Source organism: Passer montanus, unplaced genomic scaffold (assembly GCF_014805655.1).
Source record: "Passer montanus isolate IOZ18808 unplaced genomic scaffold, ASM1480565v1 scaffold13, whole genome shotgun sequence".
Taxonomy (NCBI): Eukaryota; Metazoa; Chordata; class Aves; order Passeriformes; family Passeridae; genus Passer; species Passer montanus.
In genome coordinates this window covers 2,994,617-3,014,700 of record NW_024359832.1, presented here as the reverse complement: position 1 = coordinate 3,014,700, position 20,084 = coordinate 2,994,617, and the positions used below count along the sequence as shown (strand labels likewise).

At 41.4% G+C, this 20,084-nt stretch overlaps 1 protein-coding gene across 4 annotated transcripts in view; it reads left to right on the top strand.

The window, feature by feature from the left end:
* The first annotated feature begins 6,209 nt into the window (after positions 1-6,209).
* The window catches only part of DCUN1D4 (defective in cullin neddylation 1 domain containing 4), a 41,978-nt gene continuing 28,103 nt past the window's right edge, over positions 6,210-20,084 (top strand). For all 4 annotated transcript variants that reach the window (XM_039698861.1, XM_039698859.1, XM_039698858.1 and 1 more), the window contains exons 1-3: positions 6,210-6,327; positions 15,778-15,848; positions 16,779-16,818. In XM_039698861.1, the coding sequence (XP_039554795.1) occupies positions 6,303-6,327; positions 15,778-15,848; positions 16,779-16,818 (136 nt within the window). In that variant the 5' untranslated portion in view covers positions 6,210-6,302. The remainder of the gene's footprint in view (positions 6,328-15,777; positions 15,849-16,778; positions 16,819-20,084) is intronic.

Below are 20,084 nucleotides of genomic sequence, written 5' to 3'. Positions count from 1 at the left end.
AAGTTTGAATATTCTCTTCTTCTAAGTAGCTTGTGTAGTTTAATGTATGTAATTAGTAGCTAATATTTGTTGACATTTGCATTATTTTATCTGAATGATTGAGAAAAAACATGACCACAAACTGTTTATATACTACTTCTACACCTGTGGTTAGAATTGGGAAACTAAAACAAAACTTTATTTGTCCTTACATCTACACACTGATCTCATTCCTTGATATTTAAGTGGTTTAGAAAAATTTGCATTATATATCTAAGTCACAATCATTGTTTCAAACTATGACAGAAATGTGCTAGAACAGGTCCTGCTGCAGGGGTGTATGACTAATCTTTTAGTTTTCTAATCATACTCTTAATCTCAGCTTTCATAAAAAAGTATGTTATGAAAGAAGTTTGTGGATATCTTTATGCATTCAGAGATGGCACGCAAAGAAAATTATGTATAAAATAAGCAGTATTTACTAAAGGTTTGAACTCTGCTTGTGGTAAAAGGTCTAGATTACATATATCTGACTTCTAAATAATAAGTATTCTGTTGTACTCCAAATCCCATCCTCTGAAATTCTGTGCAGGTCTGTTGAAGTTTGTAGGAATGTACAGGAAGAGACAGCAGTGCATCAGGGGCCTGTCAGTGTGTATCTTGGAATAAAAAACAACTCCAGGTGACAAATATCAGAGCAACTTCTGAGAGTGCTGGATTCTTCAGCAGGGTGGAGACTCCAGTCTCCTCTTACATATATATTCCTGCCTTGGCTCAGGCAAAGTGACTCTGGTGTTGCTACAGAGCACTCCAAAACCTGGGAGCTGCAGTTCAAACTTCCTGGGCTAAGAGAAACCTGAAATTGTTATTTCCCATTTTTAAAAACCGTGTTGCAGCTACAAGCTGAGCAAAAGCTGGACACACCCTTTGGTTTTGAACCAGACTTGATGTGATTGAAACAAGTTGTTGCAGCTTAAGTGTACAGGTAACCAGTTCCCACCTGTCTCACTGGAACAGAACACTGAGAATGTTCATGGTCCTCTGCTGGTAGTGAGGGAGATTTGTGGCCCCAGAGAGGGGCTGTTTTGGTTTTAATGCATCCCCAGGGTTCAGGAAGAAATTCTTAGCTGCTCTCAAGCTTCGCTGCTTAGAGTTGCCTCATGATGAATGAAGAGAATGCAAAATTTAAAACTGAAGCTGAAAAAACCCTATAACTGGAATGTAAGAATTTAGGTATGAACAGCCCTGAAACATGATTTTTATCATGTATGTAATATATATGCACTTGAGTGTACTCACTTTTTATGTATACATAAAAAGTGTGTGTATGTGTATATATATATATATATATATATATAAACATATATTTATTTGCAGGATGTTACAGAAGGACCTTTGGGCCAAAGTAATGTACCCGTGGAGCAAGTGTTAGAGAACAGACCTTTCCACCTAACACAGTATGGGTCCATAGGACGGGGAGATTAAAATGTGCTGAACTGTTTTATCAGTAGTGCTCTGAAGCAGTTCGTGTAATCTGCAGCTGCTGCTTTCTGCCACTTGAGGTCCTCTTTTGTCCCTAATTGGTACAGTCTGCTGATACCAAGCAGGAATACAGGAGTAACTCACAGGTGTTAGCTTTTTTCATTGTAACTGAGGGTGAAAAGTCTTTTCAGAAGCATTACACAAGCATGTGTTGACTTGAGTATCAGTTACCTCTTCGTATCTGCAAATAATTTAGGACTGTGATTGCTGGGCTTCTTGTAGGCACTTTGTTTATTTTCTTACAGTACCCTGCACTGTGCTTTGTTGCTGCTTTATCTGCTTTCTTAATGTTCAGCAAATTCTTCTTTGTAATGTTTTTCTTTTAATACAATTCTCTTTCCCCTCTGACTTGTAAAACACATCATGCCATATGATTCTGGTGCCTAAAATTAACTTTCAAGCTTGTTTCTAAGCAAAGCAAGATGAATTGAAGTATTCAAGAGATACAATGGCTTTAGCAATCTGGAGTCTAATATCCTTTGGAAATAGTGTTTCCTTTTGGAAATTCTTTCTCAGACACATCTGCACAGTTTCTGATAGTGAAGAAGATACAACTAAGTAAATGGCCCCTCTTTCTCTTGTTATCCAGTATTTTTCACAGTCTACAATTAAGTTTTTTGAAAATATAGTTGCCATTTTAGCTATCAATTAAAAAAGCAGTGCAAACATAAAAAAGCAAACAATGGTAGTCTTTTCCAGAAAAAAAAAGAAAATAAGTCTGCAGTTCCAAGGTTGATCTAACAGTGTGCAAACTGGCAGATGCATTTACTGCCACTCTTCACTTCCATGGTTTGCTATTTCTCTCCTGTGCATTGATGGGAGCACCTGCACATATGTGTAGTAAGCCACATCTGGATATTCAGCTGGCTGGGAAAACAAACAAAGAAAGAAAACTTAAAGAAGTGTTGAGAGGTTTGTTTTGTTTCGGGATTTTTTTGGTTTTTGGGAGCATTGAGGATAGTTTTGCTCTTTGACCTACCATGCTATTTAGCTGTCCAAATGATTGCACTGGCACAAAATAAAGGATACCAGGAGGGTTAGTAATATTAAGACACTAATGGTGGAACTGCTTAAGCTGTCTCAGTCCATGTGGTGGTTCCACCCTGGCTAGATGCCAGATGCCCACCAAAGCCACTCTATCACTCCCCTGTGCAGCTGGACAGGGAGAGAAAATATAGTGAAAGATTTGGAGGTTGAGATAAAAACAGGGAGAGATCACTCACCAGTTAGTGTCAAGGGCAAAACAGACTTGACTCAGGGAAATTAATTGAATTTATTGCCAATCAAAATCAGAGCAGGACAATGAGAAGTAAAACAAATCTTAGAAGCACCTTTCCCTTGTCTCTTCCTTCTTTCTGGCCTTAACTTTATTCCCAGTTTTCTGCTCCTTCCACACAGTGGCACAGGGAGATGGGGAATGGGGGTTATGGTCAGTTCATCATGTGTTGTTTCTGCTGCTGCTTCCTCCTCAGGGAGAGGGGTCCTTCAGCTGCTCCAGGGTGGGGTCTCTCCCAGAAGACAGTCCTACACCAACCACTCCAGCCTCAGTTCCTCCCATCAATTGCAGCTCCTCATGAACTGCTCCAGCATGGGCCACTCTCCCACGGGGTGCAGTCCTTCAGGAACAGGCTGCTCCAGCACGGATCTCCTGTCAGGACACTGCTCCAGCTGGGCTTCCCCCACCTTTTCTTTGGGCATCCCCCTGCTGCAGTGTGGGGTCCTCCATGGGCTGTGGAGGTGGATTGCTGCAGCCCATGGAGCTCCATGGGCTTCCCCACAGTCTGCAGGGGAACATCAGCTCTGCCGCCTGGAGCACCTCCTCCCCCTCCTTTACTGACCCTGCCGTCTGCAGAGCTGTTTCTCTCACATATTCTCACTCCCCGCTTTTCTGGCCATGATTACATTAATCACATTAATGTGCATTAACTTTTTTCCCTTCTTTAGCAGGTTACCACAGAGGCATTACCCCAAAACTGGTTTGTCTGTCTTAGAGCTGTGTGGCCTTGGCTCTGTCAGACATAGGGGAAGTTCCTAGCAGCTTCTCACAGAAGCCACTCCTGTAATCCTTCTGCTAGCAGAACCTTCCCAAGGCACCCAATACAATGACTGATCAGCCATGACCTGATTGATCTGCTCTATACAGAAGCCACTCCTGTAATCCTTCTGCTAGCAGAACCTTCCCAAGGCACAATGACTGATCAGCCATGACCTGCTTGATCTGCTCTACGTAAAATGAAGCATTTCTGCATTTTATAAACTCAGGCTTTAGAAAGGAAATACAGGCCTGATTTTGTGGCATCTGTTGGCTTGGAGACCTCCGTAGTCGTTTACAGCCAGTGGTAACAAAGGGGATTAATTATAGCCTCTTGAGGTTGGAATGAAGGTGCATGTTTTAATGGGCCTTGTTCTCATGGGGCAGGCCTCTTCTGGCTGATGCCTGAATCCCCTGTTTAGCAGACAGAAGTTAGGAAAACAAAGTTTCTTTTATGTTTCTCTATGGATTTCTTTTCAGATCTCATTTTTAAGGGTCAGGGTATGCATTCAAAAATATATGGAAGTTTTTCTTGTCAAACCTATTTGCTCTACAATTTAGAATGAAAGCAACACCTTGTGCCCTCCATCTTGCTTCTATCCACAACATACTTAAAACCTCAAAACCTAAATTTCTCCCCAGGTTATACACCTACATTACTCTCTATAATCTGTTTCACACTTTTGTGGATTCCAGTCTATCTTGAAGTCTAGGAAACTTTCTCCATGAATGAGGGTCAAAGTCAGTGCTGCCCTGGGGGTCAGGGCACCCCAGAGCAGACACAGAAATATTCCCGGTGCTCTGGGTTTCCACATGAAAGTAGTTACAGAAGCTGTAGTCTAAGGAAATACTTTAAAGGCCAAATAGTATCTTTCATTTTAGACTAATATAAATGGGGGGAAAAGTACAAACCTTTCTGTCTTCAGATTCAACCAAAAAGGGTTTTTCTGTGCCACCTTTCTTTACATCTGTATCAATTTACAGCTTTGTCAGGCATGGAAGAAGTTTTCTTTTTGAATATGTTTTTATTCTGAACTAGCAGCCTGCATGCTTTTTATGGTCAAGTGAACAAGCAGACACCCCTAAAGGAATTGTTCCTCTTAAACCAGAATTAGATCAGATGAACTGCTACTCAATGGTGCCCCTATTGGGTATAAGAACTTGGGATGACACATACTAATGTGAATGTCTGGCATGTGGGATATTATAGAACTACCAAAGAAGTGAAACCTAGCTTGCATTGCTTTATAATTTATATATATATATATTTTTTTTTCAGTGGTTTCACAGAATCATAGAATATTCTGAATTGGAAGGGACTCAAAAGGATCAGAGAGTCCAGTTCTCAAGGAAATGGTGCATATGGGCACTGAACTCCAACCTTAGTGTTATTAACACCAACCAACTGAGCTCAAGAAAAGATGATGAAAATAGGAAAATATCCTGACACACATGCAGGAAGTTCTATAGAAATCACTTCAACGAGTTAGTGAGTAAGTAAGAATTTCAAATAATGTCAGCTTTCATTGCTCTGACATGGGTTTTATTACATGACTTTTGAAAAGTGGATTCATTTTCTTGAGGACTCCACCCTCTTTGCTGTAAAACAGGCAGTGGAAAACAAGGAAAATAAATAATCTTCACTTGCACATTCTGACTCACTGAGTAAGGCAGAGCTTACAAAAAACCCCAAAGAAACACAAACAGGCCTGTGATCAGTTAATTCAGGACTGGATGTTAGTGCATTACTCCAAAGGGACAATTACCTTGGATCTGGCACTACTTCAGTTTCGTAGTCCTTGACTTTCATTTAACTTAACCTTTTAGCGGGAGGGGCTTTTCTTCATTCCTCATTTCTGTCGTTACAATCTCCGCGGAGCACAGACGCCGCTCCAGCAGTCTGCCCGCCTGTGTTTCACTGCCGGCGGTGCCAGGCTCGGCACTGACCCCGGCAAGGAGCCGGGGTGCTGCGCTCGCCCGCCCAGCAGCAACCACCGGCAGGGCGCCTCCACCAACGCGTGCAAGGGCAGGGAAAGGAGGGCGGCTCCGCGCGCTCCCGTTCCAGCGTCGGGAACACCAGGCAGGGCATGAGCCGCTGCCATCGTCCCGCAAGGAGCACTGCTGGCCCCAGCCCTGCCCACCTGCCGCCGCTCTAACATTGACCTGACACTTGTGTGCGCTCGGCTGCCGTTGGCAGCCTGCCGTTTTTCCCCGTTGGAAGGGGGAGACGGAAGAAATAAGGACATCGCTCCCGGCAGCCGCACCGTGCTCTGGCCGCAGCGCGCTCGGATCGCGGAGCAGCCGGGCACTGCCGCAGTGCGCCCGCCCCTGCAGGGCGGGGCAGCCGGCAGGCCACGCCCTCTTCCCAGTTCAGCCAATCGCATCCGAGCATGGGCGCGGCCCTTGGTTCCCATAGCCAATCAGCGCCGCGGGTGACACAAAGTGGTGCTCTTTGCACGCGCTTTAAAGGCCGGGAAAAACTGGCAGCGCCAGAGGCCAGTCAGAGCGGAGGGGGGCGTGGCCAGCTCGGCCTTCTGCCCAATGGGAGGCCGGGGCGGTGGTGGGGGCAGGCGGGGGGAGAGTGGCAGCAGCCTCAGCCAGTAAGAGGACGGCACTCGTCGCGTCCCCCGGCAGCCCGGGCCAATGGGCGCGGGCGGTGGGCGGGGTGGGGGTGTCCGTGCCCAGGCTCTGGATTGGGAGCAGGGCAGGAGCCGGGCCGGGCCGGCAGCGTGTGCAGCGCTGCTCGAAAATGCACTCGGATGCCGCCGCTGTCAGTGAGTAGCGCCGGGGCCGGGCCCGCCGCTCGCCCCGCTGCCCGGCCGAAAGAACCGCCCGGCTGGGGGCGGCTTCTCTTGCCCCTGACCCCTGAGGCTTGGCCGAGCGCGCCGCCGGGACTCCCGGTGCCGGGGAAGGGTTCGGGCCCGCGGGTGCGGGACCGCCGCGGAGCGGAGCGGGGCGGCGTGTGCGTGCCTGGCGGCGGGGCCCCCGCGGGGACAGCGGGAGCCCCGCGGGCCTCAGCGCGCTCCCCGGGGGGCGGGGGCGGGAGCGGGCGGGGGCTGCCGCACCGGAGAGGGCCGGGGGCGCTCGGAGGGTGTGACGCAGTTTGCCCGACCCAGCTGGCGAGCGGGTGAGGCTGCGGCCGGCCCTCGTGGCCGGCTGTGAGAGAGCCGGGATTGCCGAGGGAGCGCGGGCTGCGGAGCTGCGTGTGTAAGGGAAGGCGGGCGGGGGTGAATTCTGCGGGTTCTGCCGGGCCGGTGCGGGAGAACCGGGCTGCTGGTGCGGGGGACTGGAGCCGCGGCGCATGGTGGGAGGTGGAGTCCCTGCGGCGGCGGCCCCACGCAAGGGGGCGGTGGGAGGCGGCCTGGCGGACTACAACTCCCAGCGGGCCCTGCGGCGGCGCGGCGCGCTGCCCCCGCCCCGCGGACCCCCGGCCGTGCCCGCCCGCCCTGGGGAGCGCGGGGCACCGCGGCTCCTGAACTGGGGAGCGCGGCGAGGGCTCTGTCTCCGCGATGAGCTTCTGGCCGTGCCCTCCGAGCTGCGGGGACCGCCTGCTGTGGACGGGTTGCACGGCGCAGGGGGTCACGCGTCGCGTGGCCGTGGGGTGGCCGGGTTCAGGGATAGGCACGGTCCGCTGGAGAGAGCTGGCGGCCGTGCCGAGCACACCGCTGCCCTGCACAGCCTCCCTGTGCAACCTCCCAGGAGCGTGTGCTCCCTGCGAGAGGATTGGCAGCCCTGAGATGCTGTATTGCTGTAGAACTTGCTTGTGGGAGAGATAATGAAAATTGAAGCTTTGATCATGAGTTAATGAATGATGGTCCGACTTTTGGACAAAGTCCTGAAAGCAGTGGTGGAAAGAAATGCTGCATAATGCCTGCATTTTCTTGAATCCTCCTGTGTCTCTCAGAATGAGATCTCATACAGGGGCAGCCTGGTAAAGGCTCTAACTCATAAGGTTATATAATTTTTTTAGTGGTTCTGGTTTATTTTACCTTTATATTTCAGGGTCATTATGTGTTGGTGGTGAGGGCTGCCATTAAAGCAGAAATAATTGCCTCATATTAGAAGTAGAAAGACAATTATTCTAGAAAATACCTTCTGTTCAGTGTCTTTTGTCATGTGCCCTGTCAAAAAAATGCAGGTCCTCATTATATACAGGTGTGAGTTACAGTTTCACATATTCCAGGCCTCCCTCACGTAGGATGATTAGGCGACATAGTGATTTTTAATTTGTCTTCAGAAAACAGTAAGAGAGTGTTCCTCAGCCTTCAGCTGTTACTGGCTTTTCATTAAAAATGTGCTGTGGAGTGATCAGATCTTATGCTTCAATTTTTTTGTTTTTCTTTTATATGTGTTATTTTAAATAGATCTGTTTTCCTCAATTAGCTAATTTCATTTTCTGTAACCTCATACTGGATGGGTTTTTTTCATTGATCTAAATGCTTGAAGCAAGAAGTGTTCATAGCATAGTTTTTCACATACAGAAGCTGGCTTATGGTAGTCTCTTGATTGAAGGTTTATTTTGAGCCACCTTTTTGATCCTTCTTAGATCCCTATCTGTTCTTATGATATAAACTCCATTAATATGTTTTTGCTCAGTCTAAGTTTTACTTTCTGAATACACACCTTTCACTTTATATGAGGAAATAAGCTTTCCTTTTTTCTATTGAAAAGTTTCTTGTATCTCCTGTAGCTATAATTGGAAAAGTCTTCTCTGTATAAGACCATGTAATAGGTTGAATTAGGCAGGTAAAGTTTTTTTCATTGCTTCTCTTCATTCTCTTGTATCAGGGTGAGCTCTTATTTGTGTAATTGCAGCACTTCATTTAAATTTATTTTTGTCTGGGTACTTTTTGTGCTCTTAGTGAATTATTAATCCTGTGTTTTCTTTAATTCCCCTCCTCCCACACTTTCTTTGCAGGTATTGAAAGCAAAGACTTTGGGCTTTTTCAAAGCATTAGTTCCTAGTTTTGTTTGTGTCTTCAAGCAGAAGAAGATAACTCACTTAATTTGTCTGTCTTGAGCTTGCCAAAAAGCACAGCAATAGGAAGTACAGTACATCCTGTGAAAGTGTTCATCTCTTGTATCCAGTTTAAATATTAGAGCATTTAATAGTGTGGTTATTTCTTCTAGAGGAAGTAAGACTACTAACAGGGGCTTGGAGCAGAACCTTTAATTTATATGTGCCAGCATTTTTGTTGTACTGTCCAATTAAATTGCTTTATTTAGAGTCATGGTCTGATGTTAAACAGAATTTTTACTTTTGGCTCATGAAGAGATAGAAACAACTACCAGTTCATTCAGTATGTATGTACATACAAAATTGTGTGTATATAGATGGTTACATATATTTATATATAGTTAGAGCTGCAAGGCTTTTGGGGAACTGGCTGGTGTGACCCCCTTGATGCAGATGTGTGGCTGTGGGACTGGGTCTGCTGCTCATTACTGCTCATTAGCTGTAGATTACTGCTTCCCTTGCTCTGTTGGTTGAGTGGTTTGTAGGAGCACTCTCTAATCCACTCAGTCAGATGTACCTGGGTTAGCTCTTGCCACTTACTTAAGTTGTCTGAACTGCCAGCTTGATTTCTTGCCTGAAGTGGGTTAGGGAATGTGGCCATGGCCTGTGCTGCTGGCAGAGCTGTGGGGTCAGTAAGTTTTGGCAGGGAGGAAGAACAAGCAGCTGGGCAGTAATGCTTTTGACTGGCATAGCTGTTCCCAGGCTGTTGCAGCTCCACCCTGAGCCACATACCAGATGTGCACCCTGCTGGATACCCTAGTAGCGGGCGCTTGATGGGGTTGCATTTCTGCTGAATTAGCTAGAGCACAAGATACAAAGTTTGAATGAGCTTTATGCCCTTTGTAGGATGCCCCATGACACCTGGCATGAAGTTAAAAGTAATGCAAACAGCTCCCAGGTCATGGCAGCCAATGATGCAAAACTAGCACGCTGACACCTGTTTGAATTAGTCTGATGGTGGAATAAGTGTTAGACTGGATGAACTCTTATTCATCAACAGAAGCAGATGTTTTGCACCAGAAACCCACTTAGTGTTGTCTTTGCTATATAGCATAAAACACCCAACCAAAATTACCTCCCTCTCAAGCAAACCCAAATCCTACCATGAGCCAGTTGTGCAGAGTATTTTATCCTATATGTTAGTATAGGAGAATTACCCTAGCTCTTATTTGTTCAATTTAAGTTTAATGGAAATGTATTCAAAATGAAGTAAAAGTTACATAAATTTTGCACTGCTTAAATTGCTCTAAATTTCTCAGTTAACTTTAAACTGCAGTAGATCTTTTGATAAACAAGCCTTCAGATTAGGGTACTCCAAAAACACCTAGGTAGAATAAAGATTTGTTCCTATGGGGGCAAAAAAGAATTATACTTTTTCCTATCTATGTAGCATGCAGTGATCTAAAAATATTTTGTTGCAGTTGTCATTCTGAGTGGTAATACCAAATGTTAAGAGTTGAATGTGAATGTTTATGTTGAAATTATTTTAGCGTACATGTAGTAACTCCTACCATATTTTGTTGCTTGGGTTTGGGTTTTCTGTAGGGTTTTTTATTTACTAGCTTAAGTCAGTCTGTGTTTTGCTGCAGAACATTTTAGGCTGTTGTGTTTGCAAAATGTACACAAATTTGCAACTGTGGGTTTTGGATACTGCTGGTGTCAGCAGTAGCTCTGAGCTTGGTGTGGTTCTGGGTGCAGGTGGGCAGGAGAAACATTCTGCAGTATCACGTCTTCAGCTTTAATGGCTCGGTCCTGATGCTCCTCAAGATAGGCTGGGTCATCCCATCTAATTGCATGTCCTTACTTTCCAAGCTGGAATTCACTTCTGTTTTCCTTACTTTCTGAATCATGCCCTTTATTTGACCACACCAAACCAAGGGAGACCCTGCTTTTCAAGCCTGTTCTGTCTCCCTTGACCCAAGGCTTGTCCCATGATGGACCAGGAGAAAGGGTGACCCTGGTATAGGGTGTCTGTGCCTGCAGGGATACAGCTGCAGACACACTGGAAAGAGGTTTTGAATCCTGTCTTTGACAGGAGTGCAGAGTCAGCTCCTGTCTGCTCTGTGCTGCAGTTTGGGATTCTCAGTCTTCAAGTGTGTTATTAAGTTTTTGTGTAGATAAGACTGATGTACATTTTTCTTTTGCCTTCTGTATTTAGAAATGAATACAAAAATTTTGCTTCCTGAACATGAGTGTTGAGGGCTTTCACCAAGTGTAGGTTTTAGATCTGAACTTCTAAGTTCATTAATCAGTTCATCATTCATCAATATAAATTGTGTTGCTGTAAGAATAATTCTGTAAGTAGACTAGAGAGCATAAAATGGTATATTTTGTAGAAGATTAAATGATTCTTTTTTGAGTAAGTAAAATTTGTTTAAAGCTAAGTAAGGCAACAGAACTTTGAATTATTATTGCAGTTTTTTTTGAGTTTTTTTAATCTCTGTTACTTGAAAGCAAAGAAAAAAAATTGATTAAAAGCCTAAGCATGCTATTTTGGTTTTTAGGTATGAGTTTGTGTGATGTGTGTTTTCTGTTAATTTTTTTCTAAGGAGTTTACACCTATGTCTTAGCAGTAATGATAATTACTACTATGTTATTACTACTGCTATTTCTATATTTAAATTTTATACATATGACATATCTATTAGGGATAACTATTTTTAGATCTACTGTTAAATGTGAGATTTTTTATAGATCTTCTATTTGCTTAAAAAATTAGCAGCTTTTAAAGGAAACTTGGAGTCAGCTGATCTTGTTTACTACTATTGTTAATTTTTTACTAGGTTTTTAATAGATTTTACTGCACCTTGTAGCTGTGTTTTGTCTACAGCAGGAACAAAGTTAAAGGTTGGTTGTTCAGGCAGGTACTTTTTTTCCTTTGTTTTCAGATGTTCATTTAAATAGTTTGGCAACACATTGCTCCTTCTGATAAGAAAAATAAAAAAATTGGGATTTAACCTTTAAAGTTTTTCATTTCAGGCAGGAAAGTAAAGTATTTGAGTCCAGTTTACCTGTATACTTTGTTTATAGTTAAGATACATTGAGTTTTTTCGTTTTCTGTATTGTATTTCATGTGTGCATTAATGAGAGGGTGTAGAATGTTTCTTCTCTAGTTTGTTAGTTATGGAAGCAAGCCCGGCTAGCTCTTGTTTCTTTTACCTCTCTGTAATTCTCAGGTCCGTAGTTTAAACCTTAACCTATAATATTCTAAAAATTATTTTTAAACTGTTTTCTTTTTAATTTTAAATTGTATATGATTGTGGCTAATTGACTAACCCAGCCTTTAACCCTTAACATTGTATTAATCACATACTGCAGACAACATTTAAATTCCATGAAACTGGGTTGGCTCTGTCATTTCTTTCCTTTCTAGGTTCTGGATTTGTAATTATTTTACTCAGATTTTTTTTTTTAGCCATTACATTCTGAATTACTGCAAAGTATTTAGTAACATTTGGAATTTTCATTACTTCAGACCTCACTGAAGATCCGCTACCTTTTGCATGAAAAATAATTTAATTAACAAAATACATATGAATGTTTGACATACACTCCTTAAAGTCATAGGAAACTTTCCACATTTCATCTTTCACTATTTACAAAGCAAGCAGATTTTCTTCTTCTGATTCGAGGTCAGTAAACTGTGTGGTATGTCAGAATCTTAGAATGGCTTGAATTGGAAGGGACCTGAAAGATAAGAGTTCCAATCCCCCTGCCATGGGCACCAGGACCTTCTACCAAGACCAGGTTGCTTTGAGCCCATCCAGCCTCACACTTCAGGGTTGGGGCATCCACAGCTTCTTTTGACAGCCTGTGCTAAGGTCTCACCACCCTCACAGCAAAAAACTTCTTACTAATATCTGATCTAAACCTACTCTCAGTTTGAAGCCATTCCTCCTTGTTCTGTCACTGTGTGCTCTTTTGGAAAGTCCCTCTCCAGCTTTCTTGAACGTCCCCTTAAAGTACCATAAGTGCATTTAAAGTGCTGTGAGATCTCCCTGGAGTCTTCTGTTCTCCCCACAGAGCAACCCTAGCTCTCAGCCTTTCTTCATAGGAGAGGTGTTCCTCCAGTTGTCCTTTGTGACCTTGCTCCAACAGATCCGTGTCTTTCCTGTGCTGAGGACCACAGACCTGGATGCAGTTTCTGTAGGGAAAAAAACCAAAACCTCAGACCAATTCATGTGTTTTGAAACTGTTGTCTTCAGTTGAAAAATAGCTTCACATGTGATGGCATTGCTTGTGTCAAGCTCATGGGACCAGCTGTGGAGTGTGCAGCTTCGTGTGATGCATCGCTCCTCTGGCGGTGGCGCTGGGAGGGACAGGGGATTAATGCAGCACATTGCTGCTGCCACGAGACACTGTTGTGCTCCCACTAAAGAACAACTTTCCTGTTTCTTCCTCTAACTCAGCTGGTTGCAGCTCCTTGGTGGTCTGATTCAGAGCACTGGGATGGCAGGGTTTGTTTATTCTGTGGATGAGTTTTCAATGTGTGCAAGGGGATCAGCAGCACAACTTTGGAGGCTGCATGAGTATGTGTGGAAAGTTTGGGAGGTGGAGAGGAGAGAGTGTCTTCATGAGCAATACAGTTCAACCAGCTGTCCAATTGCTTGCCATCTTGACCACTGTTGATCAGTGCTGTTTTTGCTAATTTCCCAGACAGTGTCATTTGAGCATGGGAGGTGTTATTTTTTGGATTTTGTTTCTTAAAAAAAACCAATTTTTTTTTTTTTTCAAAAATAGGCTTTTTCACGGTGGCATAGGATATTTTGTGTATCGTTCTTGAAATATAAAGCAAACACTGACTCACAGACCAATACAGAGAATAACCTGAACTGTAATTTAACTTCCCTAATTTAATGGGTGCTCCTTGCATTTGCTTTTATAACTGTAAAAGAAACCTGTTTTCAGTTTTAGATAATATCCCTACACTGTGCAAGCTTCCCCTGTGAAAGAAATAAACTTTGGACTCAGGTCCTCCATATTCAAGTGGTGGATGGTGTGATATCTCTTGTATTAGAACTGGAAAATATATTTGTATAACCCTGCTAAGTCCATCATAATTATGCAACCTATTTCTGAGGCAGCAGCTTAAAATTGTACAGCTATTTTCAGTGGACATGTAAAACACACTGGCATGAACTATGTGTTTTGAAGTACCTAGGAATGTTTTGTTTCAAAGGTGATACCTATATATATATAATCCTTATGTTAGAATATTTTTTCAACCATTTTTAAGAGTGCTATCTAAAGTTAATGGTAGATTAGAATAAATAAATATTTGCTTAGTGTTCTCAGCTTCTTTCTTACCTTCAGATGGTTTCTCTAACTGCTCATGTTCTTTGTAGATTTTAGACTAAGCAGCAGGGGAAACTGTAAAATTCATATTCCAGAAAGTTTAATCTGATCTGTCATTTAACAAATCAAATATTAATCTTTTAATCTTGCCCTCCTCAGAATGGCTTTTATGTTCCCTATTGTGCTCATCCCTGTTTGCCCCCATCTCCTTTTGTTTTTTCTCATTGCTTTATATTGAATTGAGGATTGACTAAGAAACTCAGGATTATTTTTTTCTTGCAGAATGGTTCTGCTTAGTATTGTTTGACTAGCAAAAAAGGAACTTTATTGAGCTCTTAATGCAGGAAAAACTCTAGCATCCTGTTCAAGGTTCAAGAGCTTCTTTTTGTAGCTTGGTAAGAAGATCTGGATTGTCTTTGACTTTGTATATATAAGGTTAGCTAAAGTTGGAAATTCCATCTCTGGTGCTTCTGACTTAGAGCAATTGTATTGCTGTGGTGCATGGGGACAACATGCTAAGAAATAGGTAGCAATTAATTAAGTGATACTCTGGCTAACAATGAAGGAAATGTATAATTCTTGAAAGTATCTTTTGATTTTTATTTTTTTTAATTCACTGTGGTAGGAGAATGCCACAGTGATGTGTGTAACAAGTTCACTTAGAGCAGGCAGTTTCTTCAGTCCCACTTGTTAACTTCATAGCAGTGTGCTTCACTGACTTGGCAGTCGGATGTTTAATGGTGACTCTTGTTTATCTGGGTCATCTTAAGTGTATCTTGAGAGCATTCCTTTGAAATGCTCTGGATGGAAATAAGGAAATTATTTTTTGACCTCACTTGCATCAGCTGCTGGGCAAAGCCAAATTAAATGTCTCATATTAGAAATGCTTTGTTGCATTAGCTGGGTAGTGATGCTGGGCACATACAGAAGCTTTTCACATATAGAAGTTTGCTTGGAATACTTGGCTTATCATACACTACATTTCTCTAGAGTGTTTTGGCACATGAGTTCTAGTGGGGTAGCTAATTTATTTTTAGTTGAAGTGGATATACTCTGTAGTAGTTGGCTGTCTTTAAGCCCTCTCGGCTGGTTTGTGTTCAGTTTCTGAGATTCTTTTTTGTTTGCCTGCTGTCTAGCTGGATCTCAGCTGTTCTTTTGTAAATTACTTTCCAGTTTTGTTCTTGCCACATTCCTGCAAAAATAGGGAATTCAAAAGAATAGAGAAAAATTAGTTTCTCGCTCTTTAGTAACTGAAGCAAACTCAAGTGTTTTATATTTGGAGTGTGGAAGTAAAATTAACAGCTATGCTGTGGCTTCTTCCAAGAAGTGTCAGAATATTTCATTATCAGTTTTTTTGGTTCTTTTCTTAACAGCTGCTGTATTGTAACCTTTGGTTTGTTATTAAAAAGCCATGTTTCAACTGTGCAAGTGTATTCTAGTCACTTATTTTTGCAAGAAAATTAGTATAAAGGCAAGTACATGTGTATTAATAAAATCAGATTTTTTTTTTTAGATCCAGGATTTTTATTAATTATTTTAGACTGTTACGTGGCACTTAACTTGGTTTTGGAATAGATGAAACAGAAGGACTGGGTAACATCAAGTTATAAAGATTTCCAATATCAGGGGGAAAAAAAGTTGTAAATCTTTTTTTTCATTCATCTATAGTTAGCTATACTTCTGTTCTGCTGAGGGTCATCCATGCCTTAAGAAAAATACATACATAGGATATCTTTTTGAAGATTTCAGTTGTTCTAGTCAAATGTTGTAAATGTCGGTGCTGAAAATGTTGAGATTACTTTTAGTTTATAGTTCTGTGATGATTTTATTAAGTGGCCAGAATGTAGGAAGATCATGACTGCTGCATTTGGAAACCAGAAATTTAAAACCCTTTTTTTTCCTTCCCCTCTAGATTTTCAACTGAATTCTCATCTATCAACACTGGCAAATATTCACAAGATTTACCACACCCTCAATAGGCTGGTAATGACTTGCCATTTTCTCTTAGCAGAATAGTTAGGGTTTTGGTCCAGAATATTTCATGACTGAAATCATTAAGTGATTACACTTCTAAAAATTATAACTGCCTTGTTGTATGGAAGGCTGTTTGGTTTGAATTGGTGAAGAGATAAGCAGTATTAGTAAAAGGTGAAAGATTATACTCCGGAGTCAGAGTGGAGTTTGAGCTTTGTTTGAACATTGGATTTAGATGTTGCCTCATACAAGAAGCTTTCTTGGATGCATTTAGTGATGGTAGTCATCACAGTTACCCAGTTTCTTGCAGCTCTTCTGGAAAACATATTGAATGAGCAAGCTGTCCTCTTACACCCATGCAGAAAGTGAAACAATGTTTTTGTGAAGGCTCTTCCTGCTTATCTGCTGTGTATTTACATTTGTTTTATTGCAACCATAGCTGGAAATGGTGATATGGCTTCTGTGTGTACACTGCAAATTTAGCGGAAAAGACCCTGCCTGAAGAAGGGGGTAAACTTGTTTCCAAGATTTCAGTTGGTTTTTAATCAGTTTCCTTTAGAACACATATGTATTTTTATCCTTAAGCAAAGACATTTCTGTGCTAAATGGTAAATTCAGTCTTTCTAATGCCGCATTTTTTGGTGGAATTATTCAGTAAAATAATGCCAGTTCCCCACCTGATGGGTATTTCCACTCTTGAAATAATTTGGTATGTTTTTGATTGAAAAACCCTCAAAAATATTTATCAAATTCAATTTACTTGAACTTTTTAGATAAATTTGCAAGCATAACTTTTTAGATAAATATGAGCTGAAAACACAGAGACTACAGTCTTATGTAGATGATCCTTAAGTAATTAGGATGAATACCAATATCAAGTAAAATTTAAAAATAGTACAGAAGAATCTTGTTTAACTGTGTCATTCCTGTTTCTTGCAGAATCTGACAGAGGACGTTGGTCAAGACGATCACCAGACAGGTATTTAATAGGAATGGAGTAAAAACAGATTGAAACAATTTAAACACACTTTATTAAACAAGTGTCTCTAACATAACTGAAAAGGATGTTTTAGAAGGCTAAAGGAGTTTCAGGAAACAAGTGCCTGGGTTTCTTAGTCTTTTTCAAAATAGGTGTTTGTGCTTTTAATTTATCGAATTATGAAGGACTTGAACAGGTTTCAGCAGTTTTACTGTCTTAGTTTAGAAGACTTAATGAAAAATTTCTCTCACTCCTGGGACTCAGCTTGTTGGGCCACAAAATATCCATATTCATACAGTGTTTTGGGTCTTGAAAGAGCATTAGCGAGAACAGAACAGAAGCAAGGCCTCTTTTGGCTGTTGTGATGCCTGTGACCAAGTTTAAATGCTGTACTCCAAACAACCTGCTTTTTCCTTGACTAGTTCTGATGCAGGTTTTTTCTGGTTCTTGTGCAGATTTTCAGTCAATGTCTTGAGTACTATCTATTTTTGAGTTAATATCTGTGTTTTGTTCCATAAAGTGTTACCATTTTTTTAAGCCTTCTTCTCATGTGCCTGGTACCAGCTTCCTGTCATTCTTGATTTGTCAGCATTTGAGCTTTGTGATTTGATGTTTTGCAAGAGTTCTGACCTCCTTTTGCACTGCCTTCAAGCCCTGATCACTCACTCAGCAGAACTATTCTTTAAAACTGACCATGTTTGTCCTACCATCTGACTCAAAGCTTTTCCACTGTCCTGAGGTGATGGCTATATTTGCTGATGTTACCTTGAGCATTTAGAAAAGTGGAGAGAGCTGTCAACTACTCCTGGAGATTTCTGGCACACTCTTAAAAATCTAGCACACTCTTAGCCTAGAGCAATGAGAAGAGATGCATAGGACTGCATTGCTTGGGATTGGACAGAGCTCATTTAGGGATTATGCACCCTCCTCTGTACAGCAAGCAGGTGACTTTGTTTCATGCTTGAACTCTTACCCTAGCCACAAAAGGAGTCTCAGAAATACTTTCCTTCAGTGTGGTAAGTGATTTGATACTGAAATTAGCTCATTATGTAAATGAAAAGCCTCTGAAAAAGAGGTTGTGACCAATAGTTGAAGACAGCTAGAGATTTTAATGTCCATATTTTAGAACTGATGTCTTCTCCCATCTTGTGATGGAGACTTGGAATTTTCTCCTATATGACCCAGTTGCTCTAAACTGAAGGGCTACATACTGATTTCATGAATGAAAATGTCTTCTATAATCTTTGTTTACTCTTGATCACCAAGACCTGTTGTGAAGCATTGAGGTAGTCCCCATCAATAAGCGCTGATGTACCTGAGGTATTTGCAATTTGTCTTACCTCTTGCCTAGCACTTCTGTTGTAAAGTATAAGAAATTAGCCTTGGTGCTCTCATTACCTCCATTGGCAGGTGCTTGAGCATGTTACCATCAGTGTCAGTGTAAAACTGTTCATCGAAGCCAGTATCCTGTTGCCTGCACGCTGTTGTTTGAATTACACTGTTTCAAAAGTGTGAGTGTGCCTGTTCAATGAGTTGAGGCACAAAATCCCTCTAAAGAGTGCAATTTTTTTTGCAATAGTTGTAAAGAACCTTTCAAACCAGAAACAATTATGAAATGAGAGCCAAAAGTAGAGGTTGATAATGCCAGGTTCCCTCCTCATCTTCAGATATTATTTCCACTGTTTCTTATGATTCTGCCCTGTTTTATGTCTCCTTATAGGAAGAGATGAAGCCCAGATGCTTGCATAAGTTCCAGGCATGTTCAGTTGAAATGTGTGTTTGATTTGACTCATATGAGGACAAATACACATGCAAGGAGCTATTTTGGCCATCATGAGTAGTACAGTGAGGTCTTCTGTTTCTGTTCTGTATGGAACTTAACACTTCCGGAACATCTTACTTGGAGAGACTCACATAAATCTATGGAGTTACTTTTGAAAATTTTTTGATTTCAATGTGCCTAAACTTGTGGAACTTCTGTTTTCCAGTAAGAAGTTGTCAAGACCTATTAATTTTGTTGCACAATTTATAGAACTGTATAGGTTCTGTGAATTTGAGATTCTGTGTCTAGAACTCATTTCAAAGTCAGACTAAGAACTGTTGCAAAAGGTTTGAGTGTTGCCAAACCCATGTCAAGGTTTTTTATAGTTCTGAGATTATTTTAACACTAAATCTTCTGGCCCAAGCCTTGTTCTTAAAGATTGCTGTTCATTTTCTGCCATAATTATCTGGGTTATTGTCATTATGTTGTGGACTTTGTTTTTGGGATGACTCAATGTACATGTATCTAAATTTGATTGGAATTTCTAAAAGCGATTTAAAAAATTCTTAGTTTTTGGTTAATATTTATTAATAAGAGTATTAACTGTTGAATGCATATCACATTTACTTCAAAGCAGTTATTTCTAAACTAACAAAAAATGTCTTGACATCTGAATTACTTGAAGCAAACTGTATCTTTTCTAAGTATTAGTCTGATTTCCTTTCTGAAACCAGCCCTTAAAACATCAAAGAACTACAGGGAAGTGGCAGTTTCAAAATTCCTTCAGTGATTTGAGAGATAAGATGGATCTTGTTTCAAAATTCCAGACCCCTACAATGATTGCACTGTCATGTGCTATCATTCAGTATGCATATCTGTCTGAAAAATGAGATAGACTTCAAACGTGTCATGAGTTTTGCCTTTTCACCTGTTTGTAGGTGGAAGAACAGCAGACATTCTGATTCTGTAAACAATTTCTTTTTCTTTTAGTATGTATATGCATTAACTTGGAAAACTCACATTTGAAATAAGTTGTTTTTATGTCATAACTACAAATCTAGCAGCTTGTTAATCTCTTACCATGATTTGGTAATTAAATTGCGAGTTACTTAATCAGACTAAAAAGTCTAAAAGTATGCTTCTTGTTGTCACCTGGCTTGTTTAAAACAGTGAGGTTATCTCTTCAACAAAAAGAAGGCTTCATTGCTGTTCATCAGTCTTTGGGAGAGAGAAATTGCTTTTGCCTCTGCTGTTTTTTTGCTTTTGTTAGATTAGAGATGAAATCCTTCTCGAGTCCAGAGCAATTCTGTAGTGTAGAATTCAAGACAAGAGAAGATGAGTTTTCCTTTTGCAACAGGATTGCAAGTTATTTAATGTTTTGATGAGTATCTTTGCTTTCTCATCTTGTGTCTGAAAACTGATGATTGTTAAGTGCATTTGTGGTCATTTTGTTTCATTATGAAGTGATCAGCTATATCTTCCCAATTGCTTCAGCATTCACAGT